A 24,927-nucleotide genomic window follows, 5' to 3' on the forward strand; every position below is an offset into this window, starting at 1 on the left:
GTAGCTTTTTTATGTTTATGGTGATGATGTCCATAGAAGCGTTTAATAGTCGTATGTATTTAGTAATATTTTTCGTTACTATTCCTGTTGCGCCTTAAACTATTGGTATGAGACTTTAATACATATAAAACACACTGAATTAATTATATCGTTATTATATTATGAATATATATGACTTATTTACTTAAGAGTTTTGCTGATTACAATAACTAAAAAAATCCTTTTTATCAGACTGCACCCTACTCTGAAACTATCAATATCGATACTGATCGTGTCGTGTTTATCCAACTACAATATAGACGTAACTTTGAGATCACTCGCTCCCGAAACCACGTATTGTTTTATAGACGTAATTCGTTTAATAAACGAAGAAAAGCCAACTATACATAGAAAATTTGATTTAAAGAGATCGCTCGAAAGCGATAAGGCAGCGTGTTGCCCATTTGTACTGCTTTTTGCTAGTTATCAGAAAATAAACCATATATTTAATTAAATCAATCAGTATCGCTTCTGAAAGTTACAGAATACCTGAGTTGGTATTTAAGCATAACACACAAAACATTTAAGTATAATAGTTAAGATAGTAATTTTCATTTAAAATAATAATACTAAATATTCAATGTGTTCGTAAACAAAACAATACAAATGATATTAACTAAAAGCTATGACGGTGCCATCAATGCTAATTATGGTGCCAGTTAACAGAACGTTCGAAACCTACATCTATAGCTCCTTGGTTATGTGTACAATACTAAAGTCCAATACAAAAGCATTCGATTTTCAGAAATGTTTAAGCTAATACAACCTCCTTTTTCATACCGTACTCTTTATTAATATTACATTTAATTATGTAATGTAATGGAAGTAAATAGCGCATAACTTGACCCTTGATCGACTAATAACAACCGATTCACTTTTAGAATTATATTCCAAAAAACGGTCCTTAAAACCGAGGAATGATGTATCGGTGTTTAAAAACTATCATTTTAGTTTTGATATAAAATTTCCTTAATAAATGTCGTTCAATAAGTATATCAGAAGTGGCGTCTCAGTGAGGCAGCAGATTGAATTACACGCCATCACTGCAGGCATTAAGGTTTGCTGTAAAATATATTGCATTTTCCCGATTCTGGATCCACTTCTCGTAGTATGGCGAAACAAATTTCTCATGTTTTACTAAGCTTTTATATTAATAGAAAAAGTATTCTTTAGATGATAATAAGCATTGTAGGCATAACTGCAGATGGTACTAGAACTAATGTCACTAGTCATTCTATACGTACCTACGGCTCGCTTATGTGCTACTTTTAATGGTTCAGTGAATAGGCTATCTTGCTCTTAGAACTTAATTATTAACATTGATGAAATTATTTACATATTTTCCAAAAAAATCCAAGTTACCGCAACTTTGTTCATGTTCTTAATGAGGTTTAAGTTTACATTTAGTTTTTTTTTTTGTGTTTGCTTGTTTAGTGTTTGCCTTTGCTAGTTTGCTTATGTTCTAATAAAGTCGATGTGTTTGTGTGTAAAATTTGTGATGTCGTATTATCTTGTATAGTTTTATACGTACACGTTGTTTACGAACAGAACAAATCACCTCTGATGAAAAATCTTCAGTATATAATATTTCTTCTTAATTTTAGTCTTTGTTTTCTGATTTCGAATATAACTATTAAGTTACCACTACCACCATTGGACTTGACCAAAATTTTAATTTTAACAAATTATAAGAATTAATTTAATAATTTTAAATAGTTATAACATAGTTATATAATATAATAGTTTTACATAGCTAGAGTATTAAAGAATAATGAATGCATGCCACACATACATGCGTGAGGACATCGGCGCCGCGAGGAGGGGTTTCCATTAAAGAGTCCTGTGACTGTGACATGGTGATATACAGCAATAACGTACTTATGTAGGTAATTAAATTTAAAACACGCATGAAATGGGTGTTATAATTCATTATAAAATAATAAAAAATACCATATCATTACAATTATATTTGTTTAAAACTAATATCGTAAATAAGTCTTAACAACGTAACTATATTTACAAATACTATCTAAATCATCTATTGTACTAACAAGAAATACATCAAAGGAATTGTTGTATTCTATGAGAACAAAACTTTTACGTTAAACTCGTAAAGTCTTATAGAGTTTCAATACATACAAAGTCATATATACATTATTCAATATTCTAGTATAGTACAATATCTACTGCATATTGAAAAATCAATAAACAATATTGCTAACATAATTTAACCCTGCATGGTGATAGATCCATCCATAGTGCGGTCCAACATCAGTGTAAATGACGTAATATCAATATTCTAGTATAGTACAATATCTACTGCATATTGAAAAATCAATAAACAATATTGCTAACATAATTTAACCCTGCATGGTGATAGATCCATCCATAGTGCGGTCCAACATCAGTGTAAATTACGTAATATCAATATTCTAGTATAGTACAATATCAACTGCATATTGAAAAATCAATAAACAATATTGCTAACATAATTTAACCCTGCATGGTGATAGATCCATCCATAGTGCGGTCCAACATCAGTGTAAATGACGTAATACTTTGGATTGCACATTGTTTGACCATTGGAAATCCCACATTTTGAGAGGACGCCTCGTAGGAACCAACTCACTTTGTGGTCTGGTTGGACCGTGGCCATAGATAACCCTCCACCGCTATCACCTTGAAGAGGACTTGTACCTAAAAGTTTACGAATTTATTTAACAAGTATGCTTACATATATAATATGAACAGTTTTTTTATTACTAAACTAAAGTATCGGGTACAATACAATAAAATTTGAATGAATAAAAAATATGAAAATGTGCTGTGAAACATATAATCAGTGTCGGAACTACATTCTATTTGGATTTTCCAGAGTGCCTTACGGCTCTGTATTGGCCTACTCAATAAATCGATTTTATTTAGCAAAAAAGGCGATTGACAGACTATGCTATTCAGAAACAGATCAGTTACACGTTAATATATTCTTTGATATCGTTACCATCGCTGTAGGATCAAAACTCATAGTAGGTAGTAGTCTCGGAAGTCTGGAATTATTTCCTTGATCATTTGTTGTTACAGACAAGTAGCCCGTCCGTGACTGTTTCGGGGGATTGCTCTTCACAATTTGAGGGTTCAGCTATACGCTAATCACATGAGCAGTGTTGGGCTAGTAGCAATTCATTATTTGAATCAGGCATGTGCCCTAATGGATTTTCTTTTTATGAGCGCAACTAACACTAGATCTTTCGACAAAAGCAAACATCGTCATTGTCATAATAAAACCCTAGATTTCTTTCTCATAGGATTGAGCCACAATTTTACTATTTACTATTAAGTACAATAAGGTGATATGGAATCTCGCAAATGAAGTAATATATGAATCCAACCGGCATTTGGGTCGAGTCCAGCGCAGAATGTGAACTCGTTCAACAAACTTGTGTACAACTGGGGTGAATACGAAATGCATGTCGTGTCATTCTGCACCACCGTGTACGTTGACCTTAGCGTGTCTGATAATTGATTCTCTTCAGTTGTCCCGAAGCCCACCACCTGAAATCAGATTTACTTGATCGATTAGAACTTTAGTGATTTAACGAACAAATACATTAACATTATTTATAGGTACTGAACTAAGATTCTATAAATAAAAAATAATCAAGTTGTATGTGCCTATAATAAGAAAGAAAATTTACAACTTTTATTAAAAATACACTTTGTAGACAAGCATATTACAATTCAGATGATTATATTGAAGATATAAATGCTTGAATATATCCTGATTCTGCTTCATAGGACAATCAAACTGGACAAAATCAACTGGTTACTAATCTAGATATATGTATATTTTTATGAAAAAGAAATCAACTTTGACGTAGCGCACACACTGTTGGATTGTATGTTAATTATTTCTTTTTTATGAGGAATAATGTGAAATGTATAGTTGCAATATTTGTAATATGTAAGCATCATGTGTCTACATAGTAATATAGTTATCTGCTAAATTGTTTTATAACATAGGCACCTATTTTATTGTGTAGTAGTTTTTTGTACTAGGCACAAGGTCTCCAAATATAATTTTCAAGTCAATGTATACAAAATATTGTAAATATCTATTGTATACTATTTTAAAACAGTAAGTATGGAGATTCTTAGATAATTAAAAAAACAAAATTGTATACTGACTTTTAAAAGGCCTAATTTGACGTTGTCTTTGACAGATAAAATTATTAACTTTGTGTGTAAACAAAAAGGACCAAATATATATTATGTATTGTCGATGAATTTATATTCAGTTGGCATAATTGTTGTAGACCGCACTTAATTTATTGTTGAAATCACGCATCATATCATCATACGAAATACGCATATTCAGGCAGTATGGATGCATTAGCAACTGGCTGAACTGGCCATGATGATGATTTAAGTATTATTTTTAATAGTACTTTATATCCTTCAGTAAGTGTATTGGCTTTTTTTAGTATAATACATATTTTTATAGAAAATACTAAACCCAACAAACCAGAAAATTCACAATAAGTTCGTAGGAAACTTGCGTTTTCGTACTCGTAATGCATACTTGTAAACTTACCACAGCCATTTGTCCATACAAATTACTTTTGTCATACGAAGGGCCCCAAAGACATATCGGTTGCACATGATCAGTATATCTGAATGCATTCACTCGAATAATGGCCAAATCCGCAGTTGACTCGTCCGACTTATAAGCGGGGTTCACTATAACATCGACGGCCTGAAACGAACAAATGGAAACATCAAATATATTTAGTTTAATAGCAAACGATGAAACGTTATTCTTTTATTGAACAGGAGGCAAACGGGAAGGAGGCTTATCTGATGTTAAGTGGTACCGTCACCCATGGATAATCACATAGCCAGAAGGCTTGCAAGTGCGTTGCCGGTCTAAGTCGAATTAGTTCGGAAATATTTCAGTGGTTAGCTGGTTCCACATAGTGGTTGTGCGCGACAAAAACTGCCTTAAGAAACGCTAATGTGTGGTAGGTTCTAGTATGATTATTTCATAACTATCAGAATTTAAGGCATATTAAAAATATATGAAATTTAAAATATCAGGCGCTTGGCTTGTGTGTGAGTCAAATAGAGTGGTGGATAGTTTATTGCCAGTTCTTCTCTTCCGTTCTACAACCTTGATTTGTGAACTGGCAGTAAATGTAAAATTAGAAGCATTTTATATACATTTCAGTTTTTGACGTTCATAAGTGAACATTGTGTTACCAATATAAGTAAATGATTTTAAATTTGAATTTGTGATTATTTCCAGCATTCGTACCTGAATGTATACGACATTCAGGTACGAATTTCTATAATTGTTATCAAACATTTAACGTTATTTGTTGTGAAAAGAAGAAAGAAGAAAAGTCTGCTCTTCCACCGACCTATATGGAGGATTCTAGACCAGTCTAACCACTATCTCGACGGCCGGAAGGCCCAATTGGCTGAGTGAAGTTGTATATATCCTTAGCGGTAGGAATAAATTTTAGCGCGTGACGATTGTATGGCTATGGCTACTTATTTATAAAAAGTGTAACATTTTGATAATATGCTCCTTTATACATCTAAATCATTATAATATGATAATGTATTATATGTGAATCGGAAAAAAGTGGTACCAACGTTAAGTAATTGTCTCCCGGGTTGATTGAATAATTTTAAATTGTCCACTCCTGCTTCAATTATTAGACGACTCATATGTATGGGCAATGAGTTATAGAAAAGGCAATGCGCCGCTGGAAAAGAAATTAAGGGGTTAAAAATGAAATTCTTTAAGGCTAGTACATTGAGCCTGCAAACCGAAATTAATGTTTTGACGAGAGTTTAACATATACCTATATATATATATTTAAATTATCTTATACAGCCGTTAACTACGTTAGTTATTTTTGAGAAGCGATAAAACGCTTTAATTTTGATAATATATAAAAATATTCAAGATTCAAATTTCATTTATAAAAATACGTAATTATAACATGGAATTCAACACTTTGACTGTACCTGTAAGAACAGCAGTTCTCGATATTATATTTCCCCCACACTGGTATCTGGCGTATATAGAGATGTTTTCCCTGATCAGCACAGCCACGTGCCAGGGCCAGTCGCCAGCTTTCGCGTCAGTCTTTATCGAACTTAGTTCGGCATTGTGGAGCGCTCGGCGCCCGCAAACTTGACGATAATTCTTGTCATCTGGTTGTGTCGCATTGTAGGACTGAATGTTTAGTTCATTCTAAACAGGAAAATTATTTATTAGGCGTATTAAGCAGCATTTAAAGGCTGACGACATCATAAAGTATTATGGGGAAAAATGGATGGAGTAAGCAAAGAACAGAGCCTACTGGATAGTTCAACCTTTATACAAAAGGGATCTTTACTTCCGTACAAAAAGTAATAGAGTTAACACATACCAACGTAGACTAAGTGTATAACAACAAAACTAACACAGATCTTATTAAGTAATAACACCATTTTATATAGAGATTAATCGAGAAAAATTAACATGACTAAAATACTTCGGAAGTACGAAACTTATTATCTACAGTAATATCAACATAAACATTATATTAATAAAGTATATTAAATAAACTGGTGATTCCATTTACACATTGTGAAACATTTAACTCTTTATAATACAAACAAATACAGCTTTGGTAAAGTGAAAATTTATTTCAAATATAAACGAACTTTCTATTATTATTATAATAAAATCAGCGAATGAGTCTTTGAAAAGAGACTAGAATAGGGTATAGAAATGTTTCTTTAATTCTTATATTAAAATTTTTGCTACATTACCTTGACAGCAGGATTGCACAGTGTATAGTTATTTAATTTAACTGTGACTACATTGGGGACATTTGAAGCGTCACCGATAACAGCTATGTAAAAAAAATAATGAGGTGGAAGCACTCCCCGCGGCATAAATAAGAAACTATGCCAGTTGTTTCTTGCGTATACTGTACTGTTGTTTGAAGCCTGAAATTGTTATGTTAGAATAAATTAAAGTTTTTCATTATTACTATAATACCGATCGTTATTGGAAGTACCAATTATTTTTTAACAAAAATGTATAATTTAATTATATAATTAAGGCTAACATTGTTCTCCGATTTAGCATTCAGTGTTAGCCTAATGGTGAAGCGACCTCTTCCTTCTGACAGTTTACCGATAATTTTGTTTTCTATAGACACAATTGACTGTTCGTTGGTTTGTCAGGCATAGAAGGTTGACCAACTTACACCGAAATAATAAATTATTTATGGTATCTTATGTAAAGTTTCTAATGACTGACATTTATCCCACTAGGTACTTATGCCGTAAAAAAATACAAATTAAAATTCGAAAAATATAAACAGAAATTCCACAAACTGATTATTTTTCCTCAAGTTCTACAGCGACCTTAATAACAAATTCAAAAAAGAAAGAAATATTGAAAGTATTTATTTCTTCCTATAGTCGTATGTTAGGCATTATTAGAACCTTCAAGGTATTACGGGGTCGTATTAGGAGCCGATACTTCACAAAATTACATTTGGTTCGGTCGATAAGTCATTGATATCGGAAAATGAGACTGAGTTTGACCTGTTGCTGGGACCTTTCTATTATATTATATTTTTAGGGACTACGATGTTTTATAATCAAATATTAGTTTTAACTAAGTATAAGTAATTCTTTCCTAAACGGAAAAAAGCAATTTAATTATTTGCACGTAAGTTATATTTTTTTTTCAATTTTGCCTTTTCCCGAAGGGGTAGGCACAGACCACAAATCTCCCATTACTTCGGTACTGACATACCTCCCTTGGTTCATCTACTTGCACGACATTCAACACGCATTACATATACCAAAATTTTATAGGTTTAAAAATAACAATAGAATTTTTTTAGTTTGAGTTAATAACAAACAAACTTATTAATTCTTAAAAATCAACATTAAGCAAAAATTATCCCAAATCAGCTTATAGTTTTCTTTTTTATAGAACAGAGGCAAACGGGCAGGTGCCTCACCTGATCTTAAGTGATACAACCGCTCATGAAAACTCTCAAGGCTAGAGTGCATTGCCGGACAAAAGGCTTCTTCAAAAAGGTCAATTCTTAAAAAATAATTGGTACTTTGAATTTGAAATACTTCAGTGGGCAGCTTTTTCACCAGCAACAGTGGCCGCATACATTCTTGGAGTATTTTAAGATACCGTACAATAAGCCCTTGCCTTTTAATAATATCATAATACATTTTGGCCAGTAAACATTCCAATAAGCGAAATGATTTATCAGATTCACCTTCCCACAGAAGAAGCCACAGGATTCAGCTCGTAAATAAATAAAGGAAATTTTAAATAAACGGGATTTAATCAGTGATCTATAATGCGATATAAGTTAATAAACTGAAATAGCGGGATTCGTTTGATTATGATTGGCCAACATTCCTAGACCAATCACAGATTCGCGACCCGATCGTTCGATCCATCAGGATCAAACATAAAGCTATCGTTTTGCATTTCGCTTAATATAACACAAAACCATACGTTATATTATATATACGATTATAGTAAACGTGACTTACCCCAAAAATCCTTATAGGCTTATCGAAGGTGATTTCAATATCAGCATCAGTTATATTGGGATATAAACTGAAATTAATTGTCCCTTGCCACGATATATTAGTTAATTTATCAAAATATAAGACTCCCAGACTGCATGGGTTGTATCTTGTCAACATAGGTCCATTGATAGCCACAGAGTTCACGCTAATAGCGAAAAATGTCAAAACAATATACACAACTTCCATATTAAAGAATCGATTGAACACTAAAACTGCGATAAACAAAAATTTACACAGTATGTTTACGTAAAGTGTTTCAAACCGCTCGCTTTGTTAAATTGCCGTGGTCACTCAAAGCGCGCTACTTTTATGTAAAAGTTTTCAGTGAATCACATACATCTGTTACAATTAATTGGGTTACATTTTACTAACTAAAGCATGCCCTGATTCTGTGTGTGCTTCGTTACGTCTCTTAAAACGTAGCAATTGAAATTACATTGTGGTCTTCTTGTTTTACGAACGTTTACCATGTATTAGCTGGAGTCATCCCAAACATCAAAAATCTGCTACCGTTATAGATTGTAACTACTTTGTTTGTTTTTTGTAAGGAATCTCGCTGTTGGCCTTAAGGGCCTATACAGCTCATCTCAGGCTGTTGTGGCGAGTGTAGCACGGCCTGAACGGGCGCTTTTCCCGTGACTAGCGCAAGGGCGTCTCCTGGGAGACTCGAACCTCGGCTTGGGCCGTCGCGGGGTGACTACGTTGATAGAAAATTTATGTATTTATTGTAGCCAATCTCGTATTCGGATTATTTGAAACACGGACACATGGCGTTATGTTTCTAAAAAATAGAAGCGTAGTTTACTGTTGACCAGACTCACTCCAAGACAAAAAGTCCTTCTCCACTATTGCATTTATAGGATACAAACAGATGTTTCGTAATTTTATTATATTATTAATATAGAGGCTCCAGCGATGACACAATACACGTAATATGACCTACTGACTTAACAGGTGTAAAGAAAAATGTTAGTCTACTGGCTTTGTGTAAAAAAATGTGGATCTTATACTGGCAATTGTCTTAACATTTGTTTGTTTTAATGAATCAATGGACCCAGATACTACTGGGTCCACCAGTGCACTTATACCATAGATCAAGTCGTCAAGCTAATATGATCATTTATTTGAAACCAGTCGTTAACTTATCGTTAATTTATTGAGTGCACTGTATTTTAAATATCGTTAGGTCATTTAAATAAAATGTGTGCGTGTACTAGTGTACACACGTAAGAAGTGAAACTTCTTTATGACCTAATTTTTCGAAAAAATATCTACTATATGCTTAAAGAAATACTTACAGAAATTGGTTAAATAAAGTTAAATTAGATAAACTTTTTATTATCGTAGACATGAATTCAAATATTTCATTTTACCAAGATTACTAACATTATTACAGAATTTCATTAATTGTAATAAAATTATTACTATCATTGTTATCGTTATTATATATTTTTTTATTAATGGCTACAAATCAACCGTGATAGCGACAAAAAAAAGATGGCGCATAACGGAAAAATGTGACGCGTAACTGAAAATGTGACGGTTCTGGATCTCTCCTATGATAAAAGCCCATCAATACGTTTCTGGTGCCTCAACTAGACGGCTCCTGAAGAAGCCAATTTGAATCGCAATCAATCGACTTAACAGTATTTTTGTAATACCAAATTACCTCAATAAATGATAAATTTAATAAGAAAACGTCCATCAAACTTTTAATCATACTATGTAATTTGACCTCTGTCTTTTATGTTTTTATCATATTTTATTTTGTTGATAATATAAACTCAGAAATTATTTATGTAAACAATGTATTATTAGTCGTAATTCTCAGAATATATATAAAATCTTACTATAAAACTTACGTTGTTTTTGTAATTTACAAATATTTTTATCGACAAATTCCCGAAAATTATGATGCTTTAACTAAATTTTATCAACGACAAATCACGAAAAATATTTAAAATGAATGCTAAAAATTAACGAAGGCTGTATTAGAATATGATCGTTCTATTTAATGGTGACAAGTAGGTGATCAGCCTTCACTTAACATGCTGAATTACTCAAGATGTTCCCCTTTACTAATCAGCATACAGAAACAAAAATCCTTCATCGGTATAGAAAATAAGCGTTCGACTTTAGGGCATGCCTAACGCGCTAAGAGAACACAGCTCTGAAAAAAAGAGGAAAATTAATTGTTTATAACACAATTTTTTGTCATTAAAAGACATACTTTTCTCAATTAATTTAAACAGTCAAAAATAAATATGTTACGGTTAAAATACAACGCCATTGCATTATTTTGTCAAAGCATACCAACCTTTTTAATTTAGAGTTAAAATAACCGAATACTTTTAAGAGTATTTCAAAATTTCTCTTTGTGAAGGGTGTTTGGAAATTGTCGGTACGTAGATATTTGAGTAGCTTATGCCCAATTATAGATATTTATATTTTATATTTTACATATTTGTTATTATTTAAAATTATTTTTCCATTTCTACATCAAAACCTTGGTGTAAAAATTTATATAAAATCTAGTAATGAGATTATATTTACGCGAGTATAACATATTAACAAGTTATATTTTTTTGTATCCGTCACTTTAGACGTGTGCATTTTTATACTCTTTGACTTACCTATTTACACAGAAAAAGAAAAATGTTGCGAATCTGTGTCAATGTGTATTAAACATTAATAAGAAAACTAATTGGAAATTGGCATAAGAATTTCATATTCAGAGCTACAGACTATCTGAATTTTTCCTAAAATTTCCAACTTATAACATATTACACGTATGTGAGATCATTTATTGTTTGTTATCTGTGATCGCTGTTTAGTGTTACCCGACAGTTGTTTATGGCATTACAAAGACAAAGACACGCAGTAAAAAAATGTTTTCAATATTTAATTTTTTTAAACTAAATCCAAACAAAAAATAAACAAAAATACACTATTATTATCGTAATAAGGAAATGTTGATTTCCTTTTAAATTCATCCATGTCGACACAATCTGTTTGTCTGTTTGCGTATCTATGGAGGTCCATATTATCTTGTGAAGTGCTGTCGAGGTAAAGTGGATTAGTTCAGTGGTTCAAGTACTCTTGTCCCGATATCGGAGTTAACTATACTGCCGTATACATTCAAGAATCTATTAGTTATTTACGTAATCTTGTTCTGCTATCTGTGGTATTTCTTATTTTCTAGCTCATTATTTCGCTACTAATATATTAAGAACAGTATTATTGTATACTTCGGTGTTATACGATTCACTAATAATGATGATAAAAACAGAATATAGGAACAATAGCTTCAACTTTGATCCGAGTAACTTTTTTAATTTGACGTATATTTAAATGATCCTAATCCTTGGGATTGATTTGCTCCAGTTGAAACAATTTGTATGACTCAAAACTTAACGATTAAAAAGAGTGGCGGAAAGTTTCTTGCCAGTTCTTCATTTTCGCTCTACGCCCTTGAAACTGATAGTAAATGTAAATTTAGTAATACTTTAACTTCTTTTCTGACGTGCAAGTGTACTTGCTTACATATATGAAGAAAGTTATTTTGACTTTGACTTTCGACTTTGTTATTCGCATTTTTTGTATAATAAGAATCAATATTCAATAGCGGTCTAGATATAACGAAGATAAAGATCGTAATTTTATTATTTCATATAACAATCATGTAGGTTGTCACATTTCTCTTAATATCACAGTGGTAATTAATTATAATGCAGTTTGAAGAGCCAAACTATGCAAATAGTTGTCTATGAAATAATGATGTATCTACTCACAGATCGGCGATTCATTTATTGAAAAATCCTACTAGAAGGGACATTATTATTTATATTATTTACACGTTATACTATGTCTTATTTTAGTATCAATTTAAACGAGAATAAAGTGCTGTTGAGCTGTTTGAGTTTATAGTAGATGTTTTTTGTTTGCATATTTCACAGATTTTTTTCGCAACCGTAAGACGTAAACAACATTTATTTTATAAATGATGGAATTATATAATATTTCAATTATTTAATTGTCACGTTAAAATAAACGTTACTGCAATTTTAATATAATAATTTCTTTATTTTCTCCCATATAACATTTGCAACAAACAATATTATTACAGTTAAGAAGGTATTGGGAGACTGGTTTCCAAAATAAGAACCTGTGATATGGATAACCACTATAGTTCAAATGTTTTATAGAAACTGTCTACAACTACCAGTTACTCCAAACTACTATGATTGACTGAGTTTAATATTTTTTTCTAAATAAACCTGTCATTATCCTAACAGTGAATTCTATGTTATATTCTCTAGTAAATAATACTTTAACATATCTATTGTGTACAACATATTGTATGTCGAAGCCGTTTCCAGAGTATTCTAAGCCTTTTCAATTAACTGCAGGCGTTGAATGTCCTTAATTGACTTACTAATTCTCTTAACAAGTCACAAGTGATATGTCTCAAACAAGACTTATTGCTCTTAATTATAGTGAGCGTACTATTTTGTTTTGTATACGATGGGGTCTCATTTATCTGAGTTTACTTCTACAATTTCCTGATTCGTAACAATAGAATCTTACCGTTAACCAACATTTTCGTTTCGAATTCGTTCTCGATTGGATGTTAATGTCACCTATTTAGTATGTAATAACGATATGTATGTGTATATTATCTGCCTGCTTATTATAGTATTTATATTAGTTCTAAAACCTCTCTTTGAACACGTGCTGGGGCGGCAATCGGTTCCAATATCAATTTTCCAATCAGTGTGTCAGTGTGTCCTTAGAAACTTCAATAATATTTCAAATAGAAATCACTAGGAATTTTTTAACAAAATACAGTATGTAAATTCCAAATCATTTTAGTAAAGAATTTTCTATATACATTTAGTGAAATCCATGCTGCACAGAGATTTTATGCAAGCTTCCAATTTGGTTAGCTTCTTCACAAGTCACGACGTTGTGTTATTTTCGACGTGGACCCCACGTTGGGAAACAATATTTTAATTAGTCTTGTAAAATCCTAAATATTTTTTTTTATAGAAAAGGCCAACCGGGCAGGAGGCTCATCTGATGTTAAGTGATACCGCCGCCCATGGACACTCACATTGCCAGAAGGCTCCCAAGTGCGTTGCCAGCCTTTCAAGAATTGGCACGCTCTTTTCTTGAAGGACCCTAAGTCGAATTGGTTTGGAAATACTTCAGTTTCAATTAAACTCGAATTACTAATAATAAATTCTTATTAGGAACAGAGTTACGGTTAGGTTTAAAATAATATAATTTCTTCTATATTCTAATTATAAATTGCAATATATAATGTTATGTAAATAAAATTTAATCTAGGACATACATTTAATAGGGCGCGTGATGATTATAATTGGTCCGTGTTTGCAAGAAATTATTTGAGTTAATTAATTGAATCTTTCACGCCATTTATTCAGCTGTGTTTGCTTAATTACAATAGCAATTCCGATTGGCCGATAATGAGTTTATGTTCTTTGTTACGAAATTGTCACTGTAGCTGTAATTTACAACAGGTAAAATAAACAATGTTTGCCCTTTTTGGGTCTTGTGCTTATAGGTAAGTTGGTCATCGGTCGTCTGATCCAATTGGTCGTAATGCACACTGGGCTATACGGACTGGTTAACCTTCAAGTATATGGTAAGACATGCCTTTTTACCCTTTAACAAGATTCTCCTTTACCACGATTAAACAGACAGAAAACGGACGTATGACGATATAGACTAACACTAACTGTGATAGGGATTTAAGAAACGCTTTGTATTGATGATTCACAGGTTGAAAATTTTGTAATTCTATGTAGTTTAAGAATGTTCTAATACGATTTATGATGAGCAGTGTTGGCCTAGTGGCTTCAGCGTGCGACTCTCATCCCTGTGGTCGTAGGTTCGGTCCCCGGCTGTGCGCCAATAGATTTTCTTTCTATGTGCGCATTTAACATTAGCTCCAACGATGAAGGAAAACATCGTGAGGAAACCGGCTTGCCTTAGACCCAAAAAGTCGACGGCGTGTGATACGTACAGAAGGCTGATCACCTACTTGTCTATTCGATTAAAAAAATGATCATGAAACAGATACAGAAATCTGAGGCTCAGACCTAAAAAGGTTGTAGCGCCGTTGATTTATTTTTTATATGATTTATAAAGTGATGTATTATACGATGATACCCATAATCTTTGCGTATCAATATGAACTTATAAAGTACAATTACGAAAGTAAAATTTAAAGGGCTTTCCCGCGTGGCTATTATTTATTGACAATTTGTGTCCCGAAAGGCGGTTCGTTAGTAGTGTATGGTAATAAACTTATTAAACCACCGCTTTAATACCGTTACGTAATTTTCGTTTTATCGCGCTATTATTTCTTCGAAGGACAAAATTGATTAACAATGAAATATACAGTGATCTTCTATTTATATTAACTATATAATAATTTTACTAGTAATAAGATTTATTTAAAACAAAAAAAAAACATTTTCTTCTGTGTTTTAATTACTGGGAGTCAAATGGGCAAATCAACGACACCTGTAATTAGAGACTACAATCATTACGATGACGTCATACCCTGAAACGCGCTAGCAAAGTTTGTCCGACCCAAAATATATGCAATACCTCGACTATAACTGGGAGCTTGGGCCGGCCAGTCTATGGACTGGCCGAGAACTCCTTAAGGTCATCTTCGCAAATCTTTAAGCATCTCCTATACATCAGTGTATCTCTTTTCATCGCAGCGTAGACACAATTTGACCAAAAAGGGACGATAGAATACTGCAGTTAATGATGATCGTTTTATGAATGAAGATGTTAAGCGAAATATACCAGCCAGGATTAACCATTTTACCCATGTACTCAGGTTAATTATAAAATGTAATTGTAAAAAGTCATTTTTATCTTTTCTTTCATATTAAATTTATATTCTAGTATATTATTATTAATACACATAATCAGTTAATAACAGAATATGTATGGTACGCTAATGCGTAATGGCTCACCACAACTCCAAGATCCTTAAAGATACCTAGAGCATAATTCATATATTTAAAAAATGGTGATACACAGAAATTTGAGGCAGACACACATTTCACTGAACTAAAGAGACATCAAAAATACATTACACACAACTTCTACACACAACAGAGATTTCCATTGTAAAGACCGAGAAAATCCCTTGTATTACCAAGATCTGATATCACCCCATACTCAACGTGCTCGTAGAATAAAACTATCATGATATTAAGTCCACACTCAGGCTGTGATTCAAGCGTTTTATCTACCTTCATTTACCAAATGACATCTTGGAGTACAATGTTTAAAGTTTACATTATAAGAATATCATATTTCTATACCATGTGGACCGTTGGACTTTTCTTAATACTTTCGCAATTAATATTCTTTTCTGTATAAGCATTGGAAGCAACGGGCAATTTTAACATCTAGAAATTGCAAACGTATGTGTGGAAAATTCAAGAATAATTATCAAAGAAATACTAAAACTGGGTTTTTTATGAGTACTTTTTGTGCTAATACTATAGTTTGTTACAATAAGGTCGAAGACAGTCTTAATGTAACAAATTATCGCTAGGCTTATGAAATACATCGTGTCTGAGTTCAATTGTTTGTAAACATCTAAATTAAAGTTACGCTTCGGTGTAAATAAGGCTATTTCATGTTTTGAACGCTCGTATGAATTCCAATTATTTGCACAAAACCTTGCTTAACATTGTAATGCATTAATTATTTAATAGTGCAGTAAAATTTAAAATAGTTATATATACGTATGTAATTTGATTAATGTATAATCGTATTTCAAACGTTACTGTACGTGCCAAAGCTGTAGAGTATAGCCAGACGTAGGCACTCTCTTCGACTGTTACTTTGCTTTTATTCGTTACATAGCAATGAATATATCATTATTCCGCCTATATTCTATTGTTGTACGCGAGTAGTTAAAATAGAGTATAACTGAAGTCCTTTAATATTTAAAGCACCCCGATTACACAGGAACCGTACATTTTGGTCCTTCGAGCCGGGTACTTGCGCTTGGGTCAGTATGTACGATCCAAAGCTGAATATTCTACTCAGTCCGGCTTTCTTAGTTTTATAAGCCTACCGATTTCCTAAATCATGGGAGTTACTTGGCCTTTACGTGGCGTCCCGAGAGTACAGCCAGGCATAGGCACTCTATTGTTATATGTCATGCATTCGTTACATAGCGATTATAATTTAATTATTACGCTTATATTCTATTGTTGAACGCGAGTAGTTAAAATAGAGTATAACTGAAATCCTGTAATATTTAAAGCACCCCGATTACACAGGAACCGTACATTTTGGTCCTTCGAGCCGGGTACTTGCGCTTGGGTCAGAATGTACGATCCAAAGCTGAATATTCTACTCAGTCCGGCTTTCTTAGTTTTATAAGCCTACCGATTTCCTAAATCATGGGAGTTACTTGGCGTTTACGTGGCGTCCCGAGAGTACAGCCAGGCATAGGCACTCTATTGTTATATGTCATGCATTCGTTACATAGCGATTATAATTTAATTATTACGCTTATATTCTATTGTTGCATGCGAGTGGTTAATATACAGTAAAACTGAAATCCTCTATTACTTAGAGCACTCAGATGACCCAGGAACGTTACAGTTACATAATATTTAATTATCTACATAAAATAAATCCTTGCTTTGGATGGGAATTTGTTTTTTTCGATTCGATTGTTTTGTGTAAATGTCTACAGATAACCGAGATACTTTCAACTCTATTTACTAATAAGCTATCTAAAAACGCCAGCAACACACTTGTTAAATTAATATGTTTCGAGGATAGTTTCGAATACCATTGAAAATTTCAAAGACATTATTTCACTCAAGTACTGATAGTAACAGTCTTACAGTCTACGAGGCTTCAAGTTTCCACAACAATAAGCCAGACCAAAGACCTCAGCATCACGTCCAGATTCAAGACAGGTGGTAGTTCCGCTGCCAATAAATCAGGCTACTTGGCATTGCGGCATCGTCCGATACGTAGGTCTGATTAATGTGCTAGATTCAAACGGATTTATAAGGAAAATATCTTCAAATATTGAAGCATTTTGATATATATATATGGGCTTTCAAACAACGGACGCACGCGGGTGACAGCTACCTCAGTAATGTATAGTATGAGGGTAATAATGGCAGATTCGAATACAAACAACATTCCTTTGAGCGTTTGTGCCCTTTCTCTTATGAGTCCAAACCAAACGCGTAACAGTACCAACAATTACTTTAATTTAACGTGAGGTCGTTTACATAAAATAACTTTGCTTTACGCTGTGGCGCTATGTGATTTGTCACTCCAATATATTGTCATTTCTTTTTTTACTTCACTGAGTTAGGTCGTGAGCGCATTGCTGATGTATTCTTGTGCCTTGTGTATTAAGGAAAAACCTCAGCTGGTTCCATACAGTTCTTGCGCATGACATTATAAAAGCACTTTGCTTTGTTCTAGGAGATTTATACAATTATTCAAGACCTAGAGTGCAAGTATTTCTCAGTACATTGAATAGAAAAAGCCATTCAAGTTGCACTCATTTAACTATCTAGTCTTGGACAAACTTACAGAGCTTTCTTACGACAACGCCAAGTTTTCAGCTTAACGGCTGGAAAATTATCACCCAACTTAAACTTAATATCTTAAGCTTAAGGAAACATTTGTAAATAAGAGCACCGCTCTAAATGGTAATCTAGAAATAGCCGGGAATAAAGGAGAAATTCAGGAAGCATTTTTAACGACTTCTGAATATCTCCTTTATTCTAGAAGTAGGTCACTAAATGTTAACTAATAATAAATAGATTTTCATTTATTAAAAGACGCAATGCAGATGAGTTTACTACAATTATTAATTATAATGAAATCCTTCCGAATTTAGGATTTTTAATAAAATGAAATCACCTTCACATTTACTTGTAGGCGCCGGATATGTTATAATCAGCCATTGGTTTTTATAAACATATTCTCAAACTTAGGTTCACATTATTTCTTTCGCACTATTATTCTCGGTATTAGACTCAAAAATTTACTTTTAAATAAAATAGAACAACCCATAAAACCAACGTTGTAAGAAGCTTAAGAACATTTAATAAAACGGTAGAGCTTTACCATTATTAAAAATATGCTTATAAAGAAATCGTCTTACAAGATACCTACTGGCTGTATTTTACCAATGAAGTTCCAGTTCGAAGACATTCGTGCTATATTCATTAAATCTGTTTGACTGTCTGTATTTGCTCCCAAGTTAATTAACATCCTGGTGAACAACAAATAAATATTAACTTGTATAATCTCGCGCTATTAAGTACGTTCAAATTTCTACTATTGATTAATTTAATTTTATCAAGAGATCAGTAAATTTGTTTGTCCTCTACATTATGTTTAATATATTTAAATAATTTCAAACAATGGAAAATATGAAATTGATCTGTACGAATGTTTTTGGGATTGCATATTGTGTCTACAAGTTTCTTGAACACTAAAGATGAAAATAATGACGAGTTAAATTAACTGTAGTAGTTTTTAAGATTCAAATTTTGAGGTTAGATTTACAAAAGTACTTATGTAAATAATAAATTATATCGTCACTTTTTTCCTTTTCACTTGTTCTATTTAAACGATTAACTTTTTAAGAAACTTACATTTAGTGCAGGTCTACAGTATTGATGGTACTACTAGGAATACATATGTATATACTTTTTTGTATTATACTAAATTAAAGATAAATATTAAATTTTTAAGTAACATCCAAAATTTCCTAAAACCGATCTTCTTATACAAAGTGCTATAGGTTATCATTAGGACACGAACATAGTTAAAACACACGTAACCTACGTTGGTTAATATGATACGATAAAAAATAAATAATCAACACGTAATGATCATTTTGTAGGCAAAACGACGGCCGTTTTCTAGCTTTTAATTGAAAATAATTTATAGTAAACTTGTTTAATATGTAAATAATAGAAAAAAACATATTTGTCTAGCGCGGCTTTAAAAAAACCCGTTGCATTTTAGTTGCGAAAATTATCTTAATTTTTCTTACAAAAGGACATTTTGCGATTGCTTAATTAAGCAAGCGAAGACGCGCCGGCGACGTCTTAAAAATACATTAACTGGCTTCTAAAGGAATTAGTCACGAGCCGGTGCTCACGACATTTCACTTATTGTATTTTGCTCTTTGCTCTTATATTAATAGAAATGCATTATTATTTTATATATATTTGTTTCAACGTCTGTTATCCAACCTATTACAATGCAACAAGTAAAGGTGATAATTAAAGTCATACGCGAAACATATTTTAACAATAAGCCCTGAGTTGAAAACAAATGTGGCGATAGGCCGTGCCAAAAAAAACATAAGATAAAAATATCTATTTTGAACACTTAAAACAGTGTGATGAGACGTATATAAGACGTATGAGACGTTAATAATTCAATATCTTTATGAACAATCAACTTGTTGCATAATATATACATAATATCATCACTTTCCTTCAATACAGGTGTATAAGAAACATAATTATTTCTTAGATTTTTACTAGTAAGTGATTAGGCGAATATTTTTATTAATATTCTTATGTTTTGTTTATTTTAGCGAACCGATAAAATGTAAGTAAGCGGTTCACTCGCAATAAATGAAATATAATTAATTTATTGAAACAATTATTATTTTTAAACATTGAACAATATTTGTTTAATAAACGGTATCCGTTGAAATGAAAGCGAGATTATTCCTGTTTACCCACTCTCCAATTACCACATCCTTAGCTGAAGGCTATCGAGTTCTTTGGATACCGCAGTGAAAAATATTATTAGTATGGAAACTATAATAAGAAAATGGAGATTAAGTAAAAGATCGACTTCTGCTGAAATGTCTTTAGCTGGATAAATTGTAATATATATATTTTATCTTTCTTCTATTTTAGGAAAACTCCATCTTTTAATATTAACAAACACGTAAGAATAATAAGCCGAACACAAATAATTGTCTTTTGTTAACGCTTGGCTTTTACACATATATTACTTATAATTAAGTTTATAATAATAATACATAGCTTCAATCCGTTTAAAAAGTGTTTTGTTAACGAACACAAATTATTTATTAGTGGTAGACAATATTACCAATGCAAAAGAATGTTGTTTAGGAAATATTAAGTCTCGTACAGAACTAAAATTAACTATATTGCCTAATTAGGGTATGATCGGGGAAGCTTTACTGCTAACTAATTTTTAAAAAATTCTACTAGACGAAATTAGCAAGTCGATATCAATTATAAAAATATAAAATTTATTACCATTATTGCTCCACGAGAAAAAATAGTTTATGCCCGATATATATGTTTGAAAGCCACGATTTGTATGTAAAATAAGATGAAATATACCAGAGCAACATAATAACGTAGGTCTACCTACACTAAGAGATTGTGTCGGATTCTCACTCCAAATACACACGTCGGGACAGAGCCGAATGAATTGTAACCACTAGAACCACCTCGGATGCACACCGCACTCAGAAGTTAGGAGTTGGTTTCTCCCAACGGCACCATGAGCATCCTGGCAAAATTACAGCAGAGCATTGTCAATCATTCTGGAAGAAACGGAAATAAAGTTCTTAGCATCTTACCTATTTTCGTGTATTGCATTGTAAATAAATCTATTAATATTTAATAATTTTAAAAAAATACTTTAGTAAAAAAATGTAAATAAATAATATATGTAGTTTTATAGGCCACCAGAAAAGAGAGCTTGGTGCTTTAGAAGGCGTGCTTTTGTGCTTATTTATTATTATTAAATAAATTTCAAACACATCAATCAATGCAATACAAAAACGCACATTTTTGTCAGTTTTATGTAATTTTTTAACAAATTACCGTCTCAAATTCGTAATATTAGCGCATTAAACCAATTCAAAAGGGCATTAAAAACATATATCAGAATGAACCTAGAAGACTAAAATTAGGATGGCTGATGGCGAGGTGTATCTCGTTCATATATTGAGTTTCTCATGTAAATAAAAAATATATTTTTTTGTAATAAGCAATAAAGTTCTTTAAACATTAAACATTATCTACTGTCATTGTGTACCAAAAAAATTAAACAGAACCCACTCAATACTTCCATACCCACTCCCGCTTACCCATCTTTTAACGAACTAAGGCAAATTAATTAACATGGCGACTTTCATACAGTTCATTCACTATTCACCTTGGTTGAACCTTATTGTCATGATGGTATTGTGTTCGTGAATGGATCAGCTCACCGCCAGGAAGGTATTTTTCAAAAAGAGCTTTATGTGTGAAAGGACTCTTTGAAAGGTTCTGAATGGATATAGATTTATGGACGTTACATGCGTTGTATTATTAAAGTGTTGAAACTTAAAGTGTGTAATATTGACTGCAATTGAATGACGCCCAACCATTTTTTGGTGACGATACCGAATTATACACAATGTTAATCAGCCGATGTCAATACATAATAAAGAGGATTTATTTATTCATGTAATTAAACATCACAATATACAGTATTCACAATTTTCTTATCCTACATAGTAATAATAAAAATAATTGATAAAAAGAAAATTAAAACAAATTTAATTAGTTTCGTCCCTGTATTCCTCGCTATATTGCGATACTTATTCGTTGAGCGAGGAAAGCACCAGCTCTGGGGTCACTGGTACTATTTACCAGGCGCCAACTTAACTATTTAATTAGCGCCAGTGAACTTGACCGTGGGGTTCAACCAACGAGACCCAAGAGTCTCTACTCCAAAGGGAACAAAATCGAAGTTGGAACGTAATTCAATTATATGAAAATAATAGTCAGCATGCTTGCAGAATTTCATCACTAAATTACTCTGTGAAAAGGGAACTTCCTTCTAGTATCCTTGATACTGTCGATCAGGAGACATAGCTATAACTATGTGCTTGACTGTGCTTTAGATTTTTCCTAAGAAAATTATTCAAACATGATCGTTGTTTCTTATAGCGTCAAGTACATCATGACGTTTTAACAGGGGGCAAAGGCGTAGGAGGCTCACCTGATGTTAAGTGGTACCGCTGCCCATGGACACTCACGTTGGCAGAAAGCTCGCAAGTGCGTTGCCGGCCTTTAATTAATTTATACGTTCTTTCCTTTGAGGAACCTAAGTTAAATTTGTTCGGAAATACTTCAGTTGCAGCAGCTGCTTCCACATAGTGGTGGTGCACGGCAAAAACTACCTCAAAACGCACAGTTGTCGAACGACTGACGTCTAGAGGATGAAGATGAGAAGATGAAATGAAAGAGATTTTAAACTGAGAAAATTGTAGTAATAGAAAACGTATGTACAGAACTATGTAATAAAAGTAAGAGCTGTAACTTTGTCAAGTTTTATTACGCAGAAGATTTAAAGACCGTTAAATGACAGTTAAATGAAATAGTTTCTTGAAAATGTTAACTATTTAATGGCCTACGTTATATGTGAATTGTATTGGATATGCTACAAATCACACTATGATATGTCCCAAACATACTGTCTTACACAACACAGACAAATTAGGTATTACGTAGTTAAATGTATTTAATATTTTTTATTCTTTCTTTCGTAAATGTTTGAAACTATACTTTTGTATATATTATGTATTCCATCTATGTATTACATATACAATTTATATTAGCTGATCACAATATAAATAAATACATAATCTCTTAATTTCAAACTTAACATATTTTCCTAATATTTCCTTGCAAAAATAATTGAGATATAAGGAAGACCTTATCGTTAATAAGATAACTATTTCGGTAACATGTCGCCAATTATTATCCAATTATGCAAATGTATGGATCTGGAAAATGCATAGTCATAGCCTTAGCTAACCACCTAAGAATAACGTGGTAATCAGTAATTGTCCAGAAATAGTACTACCCATGTACCATGGACCAAAGTATTTTTGCGTCCGAAATGGATTTGAGAATTTTTCTTCATGGTTAGTTGGTGAATCACCGATTGAATGAATCTTTAGAACTTTGGGTTAGAATATTATTAATTCACATTGATTTATCTCAGAGATGGCAAATTAAGGTTGTATTTCAAGGTAAAATAATGTCCAAAAAAAGGCCGGCTATTTCACAAGACAATTATACTTATTATATGAGTTTTATAAGAGTATTATAACAGTCATAAATGTAATAATTTTCAGCCTTACCTGCCTAATGTATGAAAACTTTGTCCCATAAAGTTGTAACTTTGTTATTACCTACCACACTCACAGGGTTAAAGGGTTTAGGTACTTTTTGTAATTTAAAATAACAAAACAATAATATAAAACATACATTATACGTTAGGTTTTTGATAAAATCATAATTACCTCTAAACAAAAACTATTTCTAATTTATAGGAACAAAAATATTCACAGTATTAGTACTGTAAAACTCTGTCAATGGGGTTACACATGACTCCATAATAAAGCATTAATCACGAATCAACACATTGTAACGCATTCCTACTTCCGGTTACTTCACGGTAATAAATCTCGCAAAAAGCTCCCCCAAAAGGAAATATTGAAATGCCGGATATAGTCTGTCCATTTGTCCACTAGCCATTTTCAGGTTGATTTGTTATATTGCTTTATTTTATGGCGCTATTTTGTCTAGAAAAACATAGTTTTTACACGTGCTTTTTCAGCAAGACAATTTACCTGCTCTATTAGAAATCTTTTAGACGCCCTTATTCTGCTTATAGATGCTTCTGAATGCAGCCTTTGAAATAGTATCTCGCTGATATTTAATGAATAGGAAAAATTTATGTTTAAGCCATTTAATTGGACAAAATGTTATGTAATGTTTTTGAATTGTTGACATACTAACATACTACGAACTTATTTAACTAATTTTAAAATATAAATCTCAGATTCGGAATGCATCGCAATCATTTGTTCCTTAGCTTGCAACATCATATTGTGTTTATGCTAAGCTCATTTTTTTAGAAGGAGGACGCAATAGGCTCACCTGATGTTAAATAATACCGCCCATGGACACTCATATTGCCAGAAGGCCCGCAAGTGTCTTTTAAGAATGAGTAAAGAGTGTACTCTTGAAGGACCCTAAGTCAAATTGATTTGGAATTGCGTCAGTAGGCAGCTGGTTCCACAAAGTGGTGCGCGGCAGTAACGCTTAAACTCCACACTATTACAATTGAAACATATCGAACGAGATA

General features: G+C 32.4%; 1 protein-coding gene across 1 annotated transcript; it reads right to left on the reverse strand.

Moving 5' to 3' along the window:
* Positions 1–1,986: 1,986 nt before the first annotated feature.
* Positions 1,987–8,902, reverse strand: LOC123710998 (clotting factor B-like). Its single transcript, XM_045663374.1, has 7 exons — positions 8,632–8,902; positions 6,865–7,044; positions 6,073–6,301; positions 5,695–5,807; positions 4,631–4,792; positions 3,429–3,591; positions 1,987–2,736 (listed from the first exon to the last, which is right to left on the reverse strand). Exons 1-7 carry the CDS (start codon positions 8,854–8,856, stop codon positions 2,507–2,509), a joined length of 1,302 nt encoding a protein of 433 aa, XP_045519330.1. The 5' UTR covers positions 8,857–8,902; the 3' UTR covers positions 1,987–2,506.
* Positions 8,903–24,927: the final 16,025 nt, after the last annotated feature.

Source organism: Pieris brassicae, chromosome 6 (genome assembly GCF_905147105.1).
Source record: "Pieris brassicae chromosome 6, ilPieBrab1.1, whole genome shotgun sequence".
Lineage (NCBI taxonomy): Eukaryota > Metazoa > Arthropoda > Insecta > Lepidoptera > Pieridae > Pieris > Pieris brassicae.

What these genes read in the sequence shown, in the direction of transcription:
- LOC123710998 (XM_045663374.1), bottom strand. Translation starts at nt 8,856, where the DNA reads ATGGAAGTTGTGTATATTGTTTTGACATTTTTCGCTATTAGCGTGAAC. An exon ending in AGCCTATAAGGATTTTTGGG is followed by an intron (nt 7,045 to 8,631) that starts GTAAGTCACGTT and finishes TAACAATTTCAG; the next exon opens with GCTTCAAACAACAGTACAGT. An exon ending in TGGACTCGACCCAAATGCCG is followed by an intron (nt 2,737 to 3,428) that starts GTTGGATTCATA and finishes GTAAACTTTTAG; the next exon opens with GTACAAGTCCTCTTCAAGGT.